The 15980-nt window shown below is 36.9% G+C and overlaps 1 protein-coding gene across 4 annotated transcripts in view; it reads right to left on the minus strand.

Annotated features, from left to right (window-relative positions):
* Positions 1 to 15980, minus strand: part of NEBL (nebulette) — a 246861-nt gene that overhangs the window by 42688 nt on the left and 188193 nt on the right. For 2 of the 4 annotated variants that reach the window (XM_084218087.1, XM_084218086.1), the window contains exons 8-15: positions 15269 to 15376; positions 13655 to 13759; positions 8916 to 9023; positions 7861 to 7971; positions 5108 to 5218; positions 3524 to 3634; positions 2739 to 2849; positions 1765 to 1869 (exon numbers count right to left, since the gene is read on the minus strand). The exons of the other annotated variants lie outside the window; for them this stretch is intronic. In XM_084218087.1, the coding sequence (XP_084074213.1) occupies positions 1765 to 1869; positions 2739 to 2849; positions 3524 to 3634; positions 5108 to 5218; positions 7861 to 7971; positions 8916 to 9023; positions 13655 to 13759; positions 15269 to 15376 (870 nt within the window). The remainder of the gene's footprint in view (positions 1 to 1764; positions 1870 to 2738; positions 2850 to 3523; positions 3635 to 5107; positions 5219 to 7860; positions 7972 to 8915; positions 9024 to 13654; positions 13760 to 15268; positions 15377 to 15980) is intronic. 4 annotated transcript variants of the gene reach the window in all.

Below are 15980 nucleotides of genomic sequence, written 5' to 3' on the forward strand. Positions count from 1 at the left end.
GCAACTATCTTATCTGCAGAGCAAGTTGTTCTTTTTTGTCCCTTAAGGCAGAAAAATACTTGAGACAAAATCCAAAAATCATATTATTAGGGGTCATTGTTTTTTATCTATTTGGGCTGCTTCCAGCTGTATCTTCACTCAGTAATAACTTGCCTTTATCATCTAAACTGCACAGAAGGATGAAAGATTAAAATGTAGAGAAAGAAGAAAAAAGGTCATTCAATCACTGCTGTAAACTGCTTTCCTACATTTGGAAGGTCCAGCTCACAAAGAGGAAAAGGACAATCACAAAAGAAAGCAAATACAAATCGCCTCGAAGACAAAACATTTTATTTCTTATTATCTAGAACACTAACAGAGAGGACCATTGTCAGCCTTGGCACTGAAAGCTCAGACTGGCCTACAGAGCTGCAAGGGGTTCAGATGCATCAGAGCCTTGTCAAGGCTGAACTAAGTGGGGATACCTACCTTAATTAAGCCTGCTACCTAAATGTTAGTGAGTCCACACTGCCAGAGCCATTGACCTACTTGAGGACTTAATCAAAAGCTATCAAAGGCTGGAGCAGGGAGGAAAGCAGATCACAGGGCTTGGATGGCTCTGTTCCGGGGAGTTTCAGCCTGACAGGACACCAGGGACATGAGAAATGGGGATAACCACATCACACTATGCTGCAGGGAATCATTCAGAGCCAGGAGACAACAGGTGACAGGAAGCAAAATTGGGCCAGTGGGCCTGTCAAGAGCTCCTTCTAGAAAGATGCAGCTTTCAGCTGTCCTCATTCAAAGGAAGAAGAAGGGCAGGTGATGGCTGGAGATGACCACAACCTGCAGCAGGCTCAGAGAGGAATCTCCTCTGCTCTCCCCACAGGCTCTTACTCCCCTGCAGAACCCTCAGCTGTCCAGGGGAGCTGCAGGCAAACACTTCTGGGAGAAACTGAGTTTACTCAGTTACTTCTGAGAGCTGCAGAAGCTGAGGATATCTTTAAGTTAAGGAACATGTGTGTCAGATAACACTAAAAATATTTAAGTATCTTATATTCCTTTCTCTCAAATCATTGGCTTTATTAGTATTACTTAGTCTACCATAAAAACCAGCCACTGACTGGCCTTTTGTTCTGGAGGCCAGATTTACTCCTCTCCTCTGTTATATTACAAGCAATGGCAGAATTACAGACAGCAGCATTAATGGCCCCAGAAAGGAAGTGAAACTTAATACATCCCAAACTGGGCAATTTTAGAAATCTAAGCTCATGATTTATATTTAGGGATAAACTGAAACTTAAATCTAGCATAAAATTTAAAAATATACTCAGTGTAATATAAAATCATTATATATTTCTTTTTTGAAATTTGATCTGTTTTAATTTTATACCCCAATCTTGATGCTCAGTACATGTGATAGGAAACAGATGAAAAATCTTATATGTGCAGTAAGAAGCCTAAGATTTTTTTTCCCTTTTAAATAAAGTACTTCCTGGGACTTGATGGAAAAAGAAAAAACAATCTTCATTTAAAAATAACTGTGGCTTGGCAAGGTGGTATAAGTGGTTTAGAAATTCAAAATAACAGTGTTGCACCTAGAAAAGCTGGATATTATTTTTACTGAAAGAAATGAGTGATACAGTTTTGCCAGGAAAATTATGGAAAAGGTTCAAAGGACACCTACTCATAAGTTCCCTATTTTGCACTGTGGCACAAGAGAGACTATTTAAACTAAAAAATATCTGAAAAGTTACAAGCAAAGAGAGAAGCACTATTACTCACTGAACTGATGTTTTTCTGAGTACTTCTTATCCTCTCCATCTCAGGAGTGTCTGGGACAGCAGAATAGTTACAGAGCATCTTCTCTGCTTCATCTTTGTACATTTTCTGGAAAAATAATTTTTACATGTCTATGCTTTTTGGGCTCAAGTTATCCAAACTGCACAAAAGATTCTTATTGCTGATAAGCTTCCTCATCCCTGTCCAGTATTTACTTACACCTGTCTTCTCCATGATACCGTTACCACTGTCTGCCCCCACACTAAAATATATATACCTACATATAATATATCCTCATATATAACATGCCTTCACACATACTGTATCCTCATACATATCTTGCCCTCACTGTCAGGATGTATGTGATGTAACATTAGGTGATTTGGTAATGTGAAAAGAACTACAGGTAGATGTAAATAATTAAATTCAATTTACATGGTATAACAGGCCTAAATACAAATAAGAATCAGGCAGTTAAGACATTTCACTTTGTGTAAATTAATTTAGTATGGCTACGAAAGCCTCTACAGAGCTAGAGAAGTATTTTGAGCAGAGTATGTCAAGCAGTCATTGTTACACAGAACCAAAACATTCAGCTTTTGACTATGTCTACTTGGCTTGCTACTTCTGAAACCCTTTTGACCCACTGTATTTCTTGAATATATGGACCAACTTGCATCCCTTTTTCTATAATTTCAGTCCCCAGATGCTTTTTATATTCCTTCTGAAGAAAAAATAAATAGTAAAAAAACCCATGTAACTAATACTACAACTCTCTGTACAAGCTGTCTTCAAAGCTACTCTCATAGTACTGGTCACAATATAAAAATTAATTATTCAATTTATTTAATTTAATATTTTTATTGTGCACTGCTTGCTTTTTTTAGCTTAAGAATGCTCAAGAGGATTTCATGTTTTTAACATTTCATTGTGTTTTACTTTCAAAGTAATCTTAAAGCAATTAATTCTGTACTCACCTGGCTGACAATTTCAGAAGCTTTTTTGGCTCGTTGTATATCAAGGGTATCTGTACTTACTTCCATTCCCTTTCCTTTAATTTCATTCTCCAAGTCCTTCTTGTATTCTTTCTGAAAAGAACAGCATTGGAAATACTCACAGCTGACAGCCAAATTCCTAAATTTTTCCCAATTTAATCTGTGCAATTTTGCTGACCAGCATGCATAAACCACCAAATAATTAATGATTCAACAGTACTAGTTTTGTAGAATCTATCCATGCAATGCCTACATTGTAGTTGCTGATGGCTTAAAAACCTCTTTCAACAGGCTGCTCACTTCAAATCCGATGCAGCCTTTCACATCTCCCTGTCTCTGCAGTTTTGGCAGCCACAGTCAGACTCCCATGAGAATTTCTCCATCTGCTGGGCCTTGCAAGACTGAGGTCATGATGCTTTAGCATCACTCTAACTCTGTTTATCATTTTTCCCTACCTAAATCAGCAGCTATTTAGACCTAAAAGCAGCAGGGCCCACAGTGACCAAGCACAGCCCAGACCAGGATGGCTCATGGGGAACGAGCACAACCTGCAAAAGGTGATAGGAAGGTCTAAGCTCTGGGAAGCCTTAACTTCCCCCCTTACACTGATTTTGCAACTGTTCAACTCTTTGCAGCTCAATGGATTAGCTATTTAGAGAAATCTGTGTTTTCAGGGCTGCCTGGAATGGCCAGCACCTGGAATTCTCAGCCACAATAATTTGCTGCATTCCATCAAACGGGAAGCTCGCCCCAGGAGCGCTACTGACCATGCTTGCAATTTCAGAAGCTTTCTTGGCTCGTCTTATCTCAGGTGTGTCTGGACCAACTTCCATGCCTTTCCCTTTAATTTCAGTTTCCAAGTCTTTCTTGTATTGCCTCTGTGAAGATAGAATTTATAGATGATATTCACAAAATTCAAAGAGTTACAAGCGGATTTTTTCCACAAGACACTCAAATTTAGGATTTAGTCAATAAAAACTTGCAAGAGTCACAGTTCTCAGGACTCTTGGTGAGCTGTTGTCAGAAAAGTCACACAACAAACTGAAGGAGGAAAACTTTTAGAAGATTTTCATTGAATGTACAAATCTCTATTAATGAATTTTTAATGTGGCAGAGGGTGGGAGGAAATTAGCCCATGCAGCTTGCTACAGTTATCCTCTAAAGTAAAGGGGAAGTTTAGCTCTGCAGAACATGGCGTAATAACTCTGTCCTTGGTGCCAGTCTAATTGAAACACATTTTACTTTTAAGAAAATATTTTATTTATGACAAGACTACATGTTAGAAATTTAATACCATACAGAACTGCTTCCAATGAACTTCCAGATCAGGAAGTTGTAATTTATCCATTTAATAGGTCCTTCCTGAACCATAGCCATTAGGCAAGTGGCAGTCCCCATCTGTGATTGCTGCTTTTTCCTCACAACATAAATTATAAATAACCAATAACCTAAAAACAAAATTAATATTTCATCTTCAGCTTCTCCAAGCAAGGATATGCTCCTGGTTCATCAGCAAATTATACCAAGAAGTAATATGGAAATATTGTATACAATAGTTGTAGATTTTTTTTCTAAAAAAATATTCTCAGCCAGTGCTGTTTCTACTTTGAGTGCTATAGTAATAATCATTCTTTTTTCTATTCTAGGTCATCTTTGCCTGTGGAAAACCCTTCTTTTTCAAAGTAAATGCATACAATACATATAATTTTTAAATGCCTCTTTTCTGCTTTTCTGTTAATTACTTTCAGCTTGTACATTAGTTAGGAAAAAATGAATATGTGTTTGTACTCAATACAATGGTTTGATCACTAACAAGAACATGAGCAAAAAGATTTTCAGTCTTCCACCTCTGTCCCACTGGTATGAAAATACATGTGATAAAACAGCCTTCTACTTCACAAACCACGTTTTTTTTGCAAGAATTGTAAATTAACCTGTAAGAATACATCATCCCTCAATTCCTCTCTGCTAAAGGTGGGAGGGCAGATGTTTCCTCTAAGCTTCATATTGCATGAAACACCAAGGAAAAGATAATCCCAGGAGTTACAGCTATATGTTCCTGCACTTCTTGACGGTGGTCAAATTGGCCCTATCCATGGCATTCCCTCTGGTTTTATGGATATGTGTGTGTGTGCACGTGTGTATATATATATGTATATATATATATATAAAAAAAATTCTTCTCTGTGTGTGCAAGAATAATATTCTTCAAGTAAAACAGAAATAGCCTTAGTTTCAATACTTACATATTTCATTGTAGATTATGTAAAAAAAAAAAAAAAAGGAATCTTTTGAGTTTAACACAAAGTGAACCTTCTGTGATATTAATAACCTTGACTAGGATAACATACCTCATTTAGTATCTGAGCTGCATTTTTCACTCTAATCAAATCTGGTGTATCTTCAAATACTGTCATTCCTTTCCCTTTCATCCCTTCTTCCAAATCTTTTCGATACTCTTTCTAAGGATTAAAAAAAGAGAGAGAGAGAGATTTCACCACTTCTTATTTTTTGTGAGATCTTGAAAAGAAATGCCACTTATTAAACATCTGAAGAGTCTCTTTGAAATTTCTATGAAATATGAATTAGCTGAAGTAAAGATTTCAGACTTAAAATAGAATTGGAAATTGTGAAATGAAAAGGAACAATGTTAAAAAAGTAAAAAGATTTCAATGTCATCATCTATTTTTTTGGGCTCTTGAAAACCAGCTGTGTCCTGTACAGCACTAGCACACTGCTTAGGGGCCTTGTTTGTCTCTGGACAGATATTTTCACTGCAGTAGCATTTTCCTTCTGCAGACCAGCAGTGCTGCGGTTTTTACCTCGGTTCCATTAATGGCATCCCAATCAGGATGGACTCCCTAAACACCATACCAGGATCTGTTAAAACAACCTCTTGATAAATTAAAATGTAGTAGCAATATTCCTACCATACCACTCCTGTGCCTCCTAGACCCTGCACTGCTATGACCTATCAACATTCAGCAACTGCAGCCTCCAGAGTACTCAAATATTCAGTATGAAATTCAAAGCACACTAGAACCTGCCCACAGACATTTGGTTCTTCTTTGCTCTTCCCAGCTCCTAGAGAAGTTCAAGATCTTCATGTTTTGTAAGGATTTTTAATTACTCTTCCCATCTCCAGATAAGGGTTAGGCTTTTTTGGGCAAAGAAATTAGAAGAACATTGCACAAAATATTTATCAGAATAATTTACATAGACATGAATTAATACTCCTAATTACATATTTAATTTCCTAAGCAGCAGTGAGCACCTTGATCTCCCTATAAGCTCTTTATTTAAATAAAAGGAAACCAGATATTTTTAAAGATGCTTCTCTTGATCATCAGAACCATGTCCCACAACAAGCAGGAAAAAATTTCTTCTAATTTAGAGCTATTTAACTCTGAACTATTTAATTCAGCTATCTATTCTGAAGGAGTTGTTAATGTGGTCTCAGAGAAGACAGTTTGTATTGTCATAAAATATGAAATATTTCCAGAATTCTCTACAGTGGGAAGTCAACAGAATAAGCTGGAACACAGCTGACATTTGGAAAAAAAAAAAGTGATTGAACAATTTATTCACTTTTAACTCCAGGTTTTTCTTGTTTCATGCAGTATCTATTCAAAGTTGATTATGAACCTTTATGGAAAAACACTACATCCTTGACTATGAAGAAATACATAATTTTTCTGAATCATGAAAGATAATATTTAATTTTACCTAGGTAATCTCTGGGTTTGGAACATGTTCCTTGAACATGGATATAAAATCATCAGAAATTCATGCAGTTATGCATTAATGAAAATACCATTTTCATTTTCTCATTTCCTTCCCCTCTGACTTACAGGCATGGTTTACTCCCTGAATAAGAACGCATAAAACTTGATGAGGCCACAATTAGAGAACCTCTTAATGCATATAGCACTAAGGAGGGGAGCTACATCAAGATTTCAGAGATGAACATGTAGAGCAAAAGACATAACTGTGTGTACAGGACCCACTTCTTTGGGCATTTGGTGAGCAGCAAGGTGAACTGACTGAGATGCCAGCATGATTTGTTATTTTTCCCTAGTGAGAAGGCATATATGAGATGTACCACAGAATGCCACTACACTAAACAGACCTAACTTGAAACTTGCCTACCTGACAGTCAGACTTATCAGAATTAATTATTTATTAGAGGATGAATTATAAAGGAATATCTTAAAAGAATTTTTTTTCTTTAACCATATGAAATCTAGCATGGACTGGAATAAGTTTTATAAAGAAAAAGGAAAGGAACAAAGTTCAAGGATTTTTAATTCTAATATGCTTTATTTGTTTTGGCAAAAAAAAAATCTATTCTTAATACCATAAATACAAAGCATTGTTGGCTTCCAGATTCAAAGGCAGAATATCTAGTAGCACTGCTCTTCTCTTCTAGCATTTCTAGCTCTTCTAAATTTGGTCAAACAATACTCAAAACCTAACATGAAATCAATTTTACATAATAATATAAAAATACTAAAGGTAGAAGGATTCTCAGTCATGGAAAAAAAAATTTCATTTTTAGTGACACATACAACTGAAGAACATTTCACAAATCTGAAGGAAACAGCAGGCATACAGAAAACCTGCACCTAACAAAATGGACTAAAGCAGTTATGTAATGTCACAGCTCTATTATGGAATTTTGGTCTATGGATGAGAGAATTGTCTATCATCCATAACATGTATGATAGACAATTATTTTAATAAAGTTAGTCATAATTGACTCTATGCAGTTCAAGGCATCTGTATAACCACAACAGTATACCATAAATGTGAAATAATAACTCAAAGGGAAAAACTGTCTTCTGGACACCAATGGAAATCCTTCCTTCTACTCCTTTATCTATCAGAAAAGAAAAGTGATAGCTTGTTTCAGGTGTGCTGAGCTTTATAATTTCCTTACTACAGGACTATTCAGAACACAGAATGATGTGAAGGAATTTTTACTTGCGAAGTGACTCGTATGAAGCTGCCAAGAAAATTTTAAGTTATTCAGCACTCAGCAGCTTGTATTGATGCTTCTTATTGCTCATTTACAACTTAACAACTCAAAAAAAAAATCCTTTACCTCTTTCAAAAGATTAGTGACTTGTTTTATATGCAGGAACTCTGGGGTCTTGTCTAAATCGAGTGAAGGTCTTCCCTTGATCCCTTCTTCAAAATCTCTGCGATACGTTTTCTATTGTAGCAAAACCAACGATTAGTGGTACATACATATGCAATTCCAAGCACATTTCAGGAGAGATATTCTAAACAGACCCAGAAATGAGCCCTTCCATAAATTATATTTCACACTAATATGCAACTCATTATGCATTTCATTATCTAGTTTATATATACAAACAGATACAATCTAGACAAAAATATGTGTACAGTATGTCCAAAGAAAATGTCAAACCTGAAAGAAACCATTTTCTTGGTAGGGAAAAGAGAAGACAAATGGCACACAAGGTAATGGTTTAAAACTCATTAAAGTTTCTACCAAGAGGCTGAGATCATCTGTTTTCCATGACACAGCAAAACTAATGGAATCAAACTGCAGCATGGGGACACAGGTGCATCCATCTCACTCAGGATGGATGGTAATGCACTGGACTAGATTGTCTGGGAAGTCACAAAATCTCCATCATTTGAAATTTTTTTTTTAAAGTTAGAAAAGCATGGCCTGATGTAAGACAGCCAGTGCTGTTCTGGAGCCTGGGAAGAGTTCCTCCTCCTTGATGAGTTTCCCAGGCTGGAAAGGTAGGAGGATGTTTCAGCTAAATCATGGGGTTGGACTGGATTTCGTGGCTTCACTTGCTCCCACATGAGAACCATCCCTCCCTAAAGATGGAATTCAAGTGAAAATTTTAAAAGTTATTAATCTCTGGTCTACACGACCTATTGAGCTTCTTCTCAATTAAATTATGTGTGTGTACTGTTAGTACCAATGGCCTTTTGAGAAAAAAAAGCAAATTCACAAGAACTGAACTACAGAACAGCAGAGATAACTACTCAGTATAACTCTACCATATCCACAATTTACTCTCTGCTTCGTACGTTTTCTTAACCTGAGTACAAGATGTCTGTTAACCTCTCTGTTGTTCTAAATTTTACTTGTTCAAAACGAACATTTTTACTTACCTCACTTTGCATCTTTTGAGCCTCCTTTGAAACTTGATACATTGGTGTATCCACAAACTCCAGCATTGATCTGCCCTTAGATTTTTCATATTTTTCTTTGTACTTGACCTAGTAAAATTAAAATAAATTCTGTTAACAGCTGAGAGAATATGAGATCTGATTGCTTGCCTTGGCAGGAAACAAATCCTGTCTTAGCCATACTCCTTAGATGTGTTGATTTGGAAGACTTGTCCCAAACTTAACCTGTTGGGCAGTTAGATAAGGTAATATGTTTTGGAGTCATTTATTCCTTTTCTACACAATTCAGACCTAGAAATTGTGAACTTTGAAGACAAGAAATAAGGAGCATCAAGTACAATCCCTAAACTGATTGCATGGGTTTGGCCAAATGACCTATGTCTGAACACTTGGCAGCTTTTTAATGGGATCCCCTGCTGTTTCCATAAAATAACACATTTACTGTAACAACAAAAAAAATCTGTTTCACAGCCAGGCCCCACAGGTCTTAGTTCCAGGCTCAGAAGCACCACTCTCAAGAGCACTTTTGTTTGTACCTGTGGGAAGGAGAAGGGAAGGAAAACTACTGCTTTGGAAGGGCCCTGTCCTGCACCAACACTCCCCCTCACATCTAGCAGGGACCATGACCTTAGAGCTGGCAGCAAAATCACAGTGAAGGACACAGGGTTAAGACATCAACTTACTCCTTTATGCTAACTCACAAAGGAAATCACTTTGTTTGGAAACCTGGAGAAGCCTTCTGAACTCATTCATTCACACTCTTTTGATTAAGACTGGCAAACACATTACTTATCTCCATCAGTCAGTGTGGGGCATGATGGAACAGTCTACACAAGCCCTAAAGGAAAGCAACCAGCTACAAATCAAAATATTACATTTATAGTGAGTAATGCAATTTTAATTTCTATGTCTCTTCCAAAATAGCAATGTCTGATTTTCTCTTTCCCTGTCAGGCTTCTGCACTAGGCTTGGGTCCTGCAAAATCACTCTCCTCTCTACTCATGGGGTGCTTCTGATTGAATATGCACTGTACATCACTGAAATCTATTATGTGCCTTTGTGCATGATTTAATCACTGTTAAAACACTGCATTTCTGTCTTTGCAAGATGTGTTCATTCATGGTTGTGTACACCTGACTTTGAGGCACTGCATTTTCTTTGAAATGGATTTGTTCTGCAGTGTCTGGGCTGAAACCATAGAAACAATTGCTTTGCTTATATGATTTCTTCTATTCATACTGAAACAAAAAAATTCCAAAAATATTTTTATAGGCAGAATCCAGAAGTTTTTGCAATTTAAATACTTAATTTAAATATTTAAAATAACTGTGAAAGAAAAAACATAGAAGAAACTATATTTTAGTCCTACAAACTAGGGAGTTCTATCAAATGCAAATTAAAACGTTGTGATGAAATTTAAAAAAAAGGATATGATAAAAAATAGCTTTTGTACATTCCTAGAGAAAATATTTTTCCTGCTAATCTAAAAGTCAGATGGTTTTATGTTCCATAGAAAATAAACATTGTTATTTACACTTGAAGTGCAAAGGAACATATATGATGGTCTGAGTTTGCCTCCTAGTGGAAAGAACTATAAATGTCACACAACAAAATCACTTTAGTAGTGGAAACAAATTAAAATTACCTCCATCTATAGACAATGATCTCATACTTTTACTCCATTCCTCAGCTAATAGAAGAAAATTTAAAAAGAAATTCTATAAAATTAACTTAGTTAAGCTCGTAACTTTTTGCTACATTAAGCTAAACTACAAGCAACAGATTCAGTCTCTGAAATTCTATTTATTCACCCTGTTCATTAAAATGAAATACATCTAAGTGCCCCCTTTTTTAGCCTGTATTTCATTAGTATCTCAAAGTCTCCACGAAAGGAACAGATTTAAAACCTGAAAAAACATTAAACTAGCTGTTCTACATATATCAAAGTGTCAAATTTTGTGTCTCCACAGTTCATGCCAGAATTACATATATATCTGTTATGGTTTAACCACAGCCAGACACGCAACTGCTCGCAGACTTTACCCCAGTGGGACGGGTAGAGAATCAGAAGGGTAAAAGTGAGAAAATTTGTGATTTGAGATAAGAAGAGTTAAATAAGTTAAATAAAGTAAGCTATAATAATAATAATAATGAACTGTAATAAAAGGAAAATAATAAAAAAGAGGGAGAAATAAAGCTCAAGGAAAAGAAAAACCAAAATATGAAAATGAAAAAAAGTCACCACCAACCTATCAGTGCTCAGCCTGTCCCTGAGAAGGAACCCCTGGAGCCAACTTTCCCCTAGTTTATATACTGAGAACGACACTATAGAGTGTGGAATATCCCTTTGGCCAGTTCAGGTCAGCTCTCCTGGCTGTGTCCTCTCCCAGCTTCTCATGCTCCACCAGCCACCTCAAGGGCAGGGCTGCATAAGCAGCTGAAAAGTTCTTGACTTAGTGCAAGCACTGCTCAGCAACAAGTGAACCACCAGGGTGTTATCAACACTGTTTCCATCCTAAATCCAAAACACAGCACAGCACCAGCTACTAGGAAGAAAATTACCTCCACCCCAAGTGAAAGCAGGAGATACTGTGTGAAGGGAGAATTCTACCTTGTAATTTTCTTCCTCATCACAATAATCAAACCAGGATGAGTTTGACCTGTTCAAATCAGTTTATTTATGTCCAAAGATGCCCATCAAGCTTTCGTCTTAACTGTTGGAATTGATTCCCATGGAAGTTGATTTGTGCAACATCCTTGCATTGAAATTACAGTATAAGTGCTTCATAAAGTTGCACACACTTCTACATGTAGGTCAATAAGCAAAACCATTCATTCAATCAACAATATTAGTTTATGAGTTTAATTAACCATAAAAGTTTCAATCTGTCACACTGGTGCAGGTGTAGCTATGGTATGCAGAAGATAATGAGAAGCAAAATGTTCAATGAAGAAAGGTATACTGCAGGGAAACAGCAAAATCAGGCAATTAGCAACCAGCTCTGTGTTTATGAAGAAAAGAAAACAAAAGTAAAAACAAAACAAAAAGCACCAAAAAAACCCAGCAGACCATAAGACCAGTCTTCAGAAACCAGTTAACACAGGGAAGTCAGGAAGACTGTTTTTTACAATGGTGGCAGATTACAAAACAGATTTGGTATGAACTGTGGAGAGCCAAGGAGAACACAAGGAATGTACTGGAAAAGGAGGGGGAATGGCAGAAGAGTAAAGCATGTTTAAATTGAAGTGATGACATGGGGAGGTCAAACCTCTGAAGGACTGTGAAAATGGTATTTCTTTAAAAGACAACTATTTAGAGGAGAGCTTTGGGATTGGCAAAGCATTTCTCTTCTTGTACCAAATAAAAACACCCACCAGGATCTGGACAATGCAAAAATCATAGGTTTAGTATTTACAGAGTCCTCAGACAAGCACATGGACATTATGAATCAACCCCTCTAGTACAAAAGGAAGAAATACATTTTGCAACACATGATCTGTCTTAAGGGAAAGTCCAGGCTTCTAAATTCTTAGAGCTAAGATGATAAACTGATGAAGTCCATTCTTAGGGATGGACTAAGATGGACTCATTTAATCAATAAAAAAGACTGCCAATCTTACCATCCACTAGAAGGAAACTAGATTTGGGCCAAAAAGTGCATGAAGAATGCAGGACAAAAAAATACTCCAATTCATTCATTACTCATACAAAAGGGGATAGTCAGTTTTACCTTCACAGAGAGAGTGAGACAGACAAAAAAAAAGCTTCAATTCTCAAAAAAAAACAAAAAAAAACAAAAAACAAAAACAAAAAACAAAAAAAAAACAACACAAAAATCAAATATAGATGGATTGTTTTGATTATTTTAGACATAAGCAAGCACTGACTCAAAAGATGACCTAGTGTGCTCCTACTCATGAGAGTTAATTGTCTATGAAACGCTCAACTCCTGCCAACCACAGAGCAACCTTCCTTCCCAACACCACCCACTCATGCCTCTCCACAGCAGTTCTGCAGGCCTGCTGTGGTTTCTTGAGTCAAGATGACAAATGCAGCTACCCAGCTTACAAACATGCAGCACAGGTGCTCTTGGAGCGGGAAAGAACCTGCATCATGGCACAGGAGCCAAGGGTTTCCTAGCTCTGCCTTCCTACTCCAACCCCCACCACGATCACACAGCAGACCACCAGCCCCAGCAAGGGCCATGTCTTGCTACGTGGCAGAATGGAGCATGTGCCCATTATCTGACCAAGTGTAGGAAGAGTCAGACAGCTAGGAGGAGAAAAAAGCTTAGCCAGAGAAGCCCAAAAGTAAGCTAACACTCCAGAGGCCATTCATGAGAAAACTCCAAATATGAAACTAGCACAATGATCACTTCTGTACAGACTTGCAGACAAAAGCAAGATCTTAGATTTGCAAGGAAAGAAGTATTTTAGGTCACAGAACAAAGAGAAAAAACAGTCAATGTTTCAGATGTATGAAAAGAAACACTCAACATCAGAAGCCTGTGTGATTCTTCCACAATATATATTTTCTGTTCTAATAACTGAAATATGTCTTCATAAAAACCTGTTTTTCTTCACTACACCCCTCATCTACTACAGTTACAACACTATTTCCCATTACATTTGAGAGCAAAAATGTGTTTCCTACCATGACTATACATAGCACATTCCTTACTAGATTTATTTTTCAGGTCATTCTTAGGAAGGCAACTTACATCACTCTGTGTTTTGCTGATATTTAAAGCATGGTTTAAATGCAGCAGATTTGGTAGATCAGATGCTGGATCATGTAGACTTTCCAAATCTTTCTTGTAGTTCACCTGGAAAGAAAATTCAGGTTATGCAAACTAAAGATTAATAAAATAATTCACAGCTCTGTATTACAGTGTGACCATTCAGAAAGAGAAAACATTTAGTGCTTGCCTGAACAACCTTTCCCAGCCACTAGATGGTGGTCATCTACTATTATTTCAAAGAAAAGGAAAGACCAATACAGCACTCGTTCTGCTGAGTAAGTACTTGGGAACTACTCAAACTTTCCCTCCAAACAAGGACACTTACAACAAAATCACACTTTGTATCACTTTTCAGGCTAGAATAAATTTTCTGCTTTTTTTCCTCTTCCCTCCCTTCCCACCTCCTACTTAAATCAAGAGTATCTTCCTCAATACTTGGGGTCTATTCATTTTAAACACCTTTAATTCTGATTCTTTTTCCCTAGCATCGGGAATCACACCATCCAATTTAGAAGTTTGATATATAGTAGTTAAAGGGAAGTGCTCCTGGATATTTTATCCAATATAGATTGCTTGCAGCAAATATAAGCAATATGGTGACCTAAGGCAAAAGAGAATCACTTAATGAAGCAGCAGAAAGTAACTCCCATCAGCCTACAGTAAGATTTTCCATTCTTCTGAGACCTGTATGCCCAACTTTACAGGAAGAAAACTAGCTACCTTACCTATTTTGGATGAGAAGTCTTTTCAACTAGTACCTTTAGTCATTGCCACACATGCATCATGTTCCTCACTTCAATTTGCCCATTTCTTATAATAATAACTGCTTCAACTTATTTTTTACTACACATTTAGATTTTGGAAATAATTACATAATCTTCTGTATGCTTCTCAGAGCCAGTCTTTCCTGTTCCCATTGCATGGTACCTCACACTTCAGAAATGCTGGACTACAGAATGAAGGCTTGTCTTTTGGCTATCTGGGATCACAGCCTCAAAGAGAGGATCGCATTTTTAGCATTAAACACACTTTTAAATCCCAAGAGCATTATGCCTCAATACAGATGTTTTCTCCAGTCTGCCTCCAGCAGCAGCCAGCCACGGCTGAACCTAGTGACTGCTGTATTTTGTGATACCATTGAGAAGGTAACCAGAAGAATGAAGTCTCAAAGACAGACTCAAATCTGAACTGCTCATGTTGCCTCCTTCTACAACTATTGGAGAGATGACAGTACTTTGCTCCTCCAAAGACAGGCACCTCTAACAGGTGAGAAGAATTGACCTCTAGACATGTTTATTTCTTTCCTGAATAAAAAGGGACCAAGTACAAGGCAATTAGCTCAGAGTAAGAGGTCACACCTTTTGACACACAAAATTGAGACAAATCTCATCTAAAATGGTTATGAGAAACTCTTCAGGCCCTCTGTCAGACGCAGAGGAAGAAACTGGTAACATGCTGTACCTGCTACACCCTGTATTGCAGAGACTGTAGCTCAGAGGAATTAATAAGATGAAAAAAAGAAATCTACTTGTCAATAAATGTTAGGCTATTCAGGATGTAAATGCACGCAAAATACAAAGCCAATTAACTTACATCACTTGCCAAGGAGGATGCAATCTGTGCTTGCTTGAAGGAAGCGCTGTCAAGAGGATTGTACTGGTGACTCTTCATCTCCTTACTGAACTTCTCTTTGTATTTTACCTTTCACCAGAACAAACACTTCTAATATTAACATGTAGCACTTAAAACAGGCAGAAGATTCAGACTACAAAGAAGCTTATTAAATGCAATTACTTTATTCATAAATCTTTAAACAAACTTTAAAGAAACTCAGTTTACCCCCACCTGTGACAGTCTTGTGTTGGTTTCAAATTAAGTTTTATTGTATCTGATTTTTACTAAAATTTTAAGATTGTCATATGTGATTACTGATGCTGAAGGACTTATAAAAAGATAACAGAAACAAGACCATATGACTCACATGAGTAATCAAATAAAACAGAACTCTCTAACCAGCAATAATAATTATCCACTAAGATTATTTTGATTCATAATTAACATCAAAATTGCGGTTTTAACAACAAAAAAAATCTAAGGTGAATAAATTGTCACATTTGTAAAACAAATCACTTGTACATTTTTCAACCACTTGAAAGTGGGATGTCAGAATCAAACTTCCCAGCACCAGGCCCACATGTCACTCCCACTATGCTAGACTGCCACCAGTACTGCCAATCTATTTTTAATTCTGCCAGAAATTTCCCAGAGGACACAGAGGAATCCCTCTGTAGTACAGTCCTTTCTT

Source organism: Fringilla coelebs (genome assembly GCF_963513975.1).
Source record: "Fringilla coelebs genome assembly, chromosome: 1".
Lineage (NCBI taxonomy): Eukaryota > Metazoa > Chordata > Aves > Passeriformes > Fringillidae > Fringilla > Fringilla coelebs.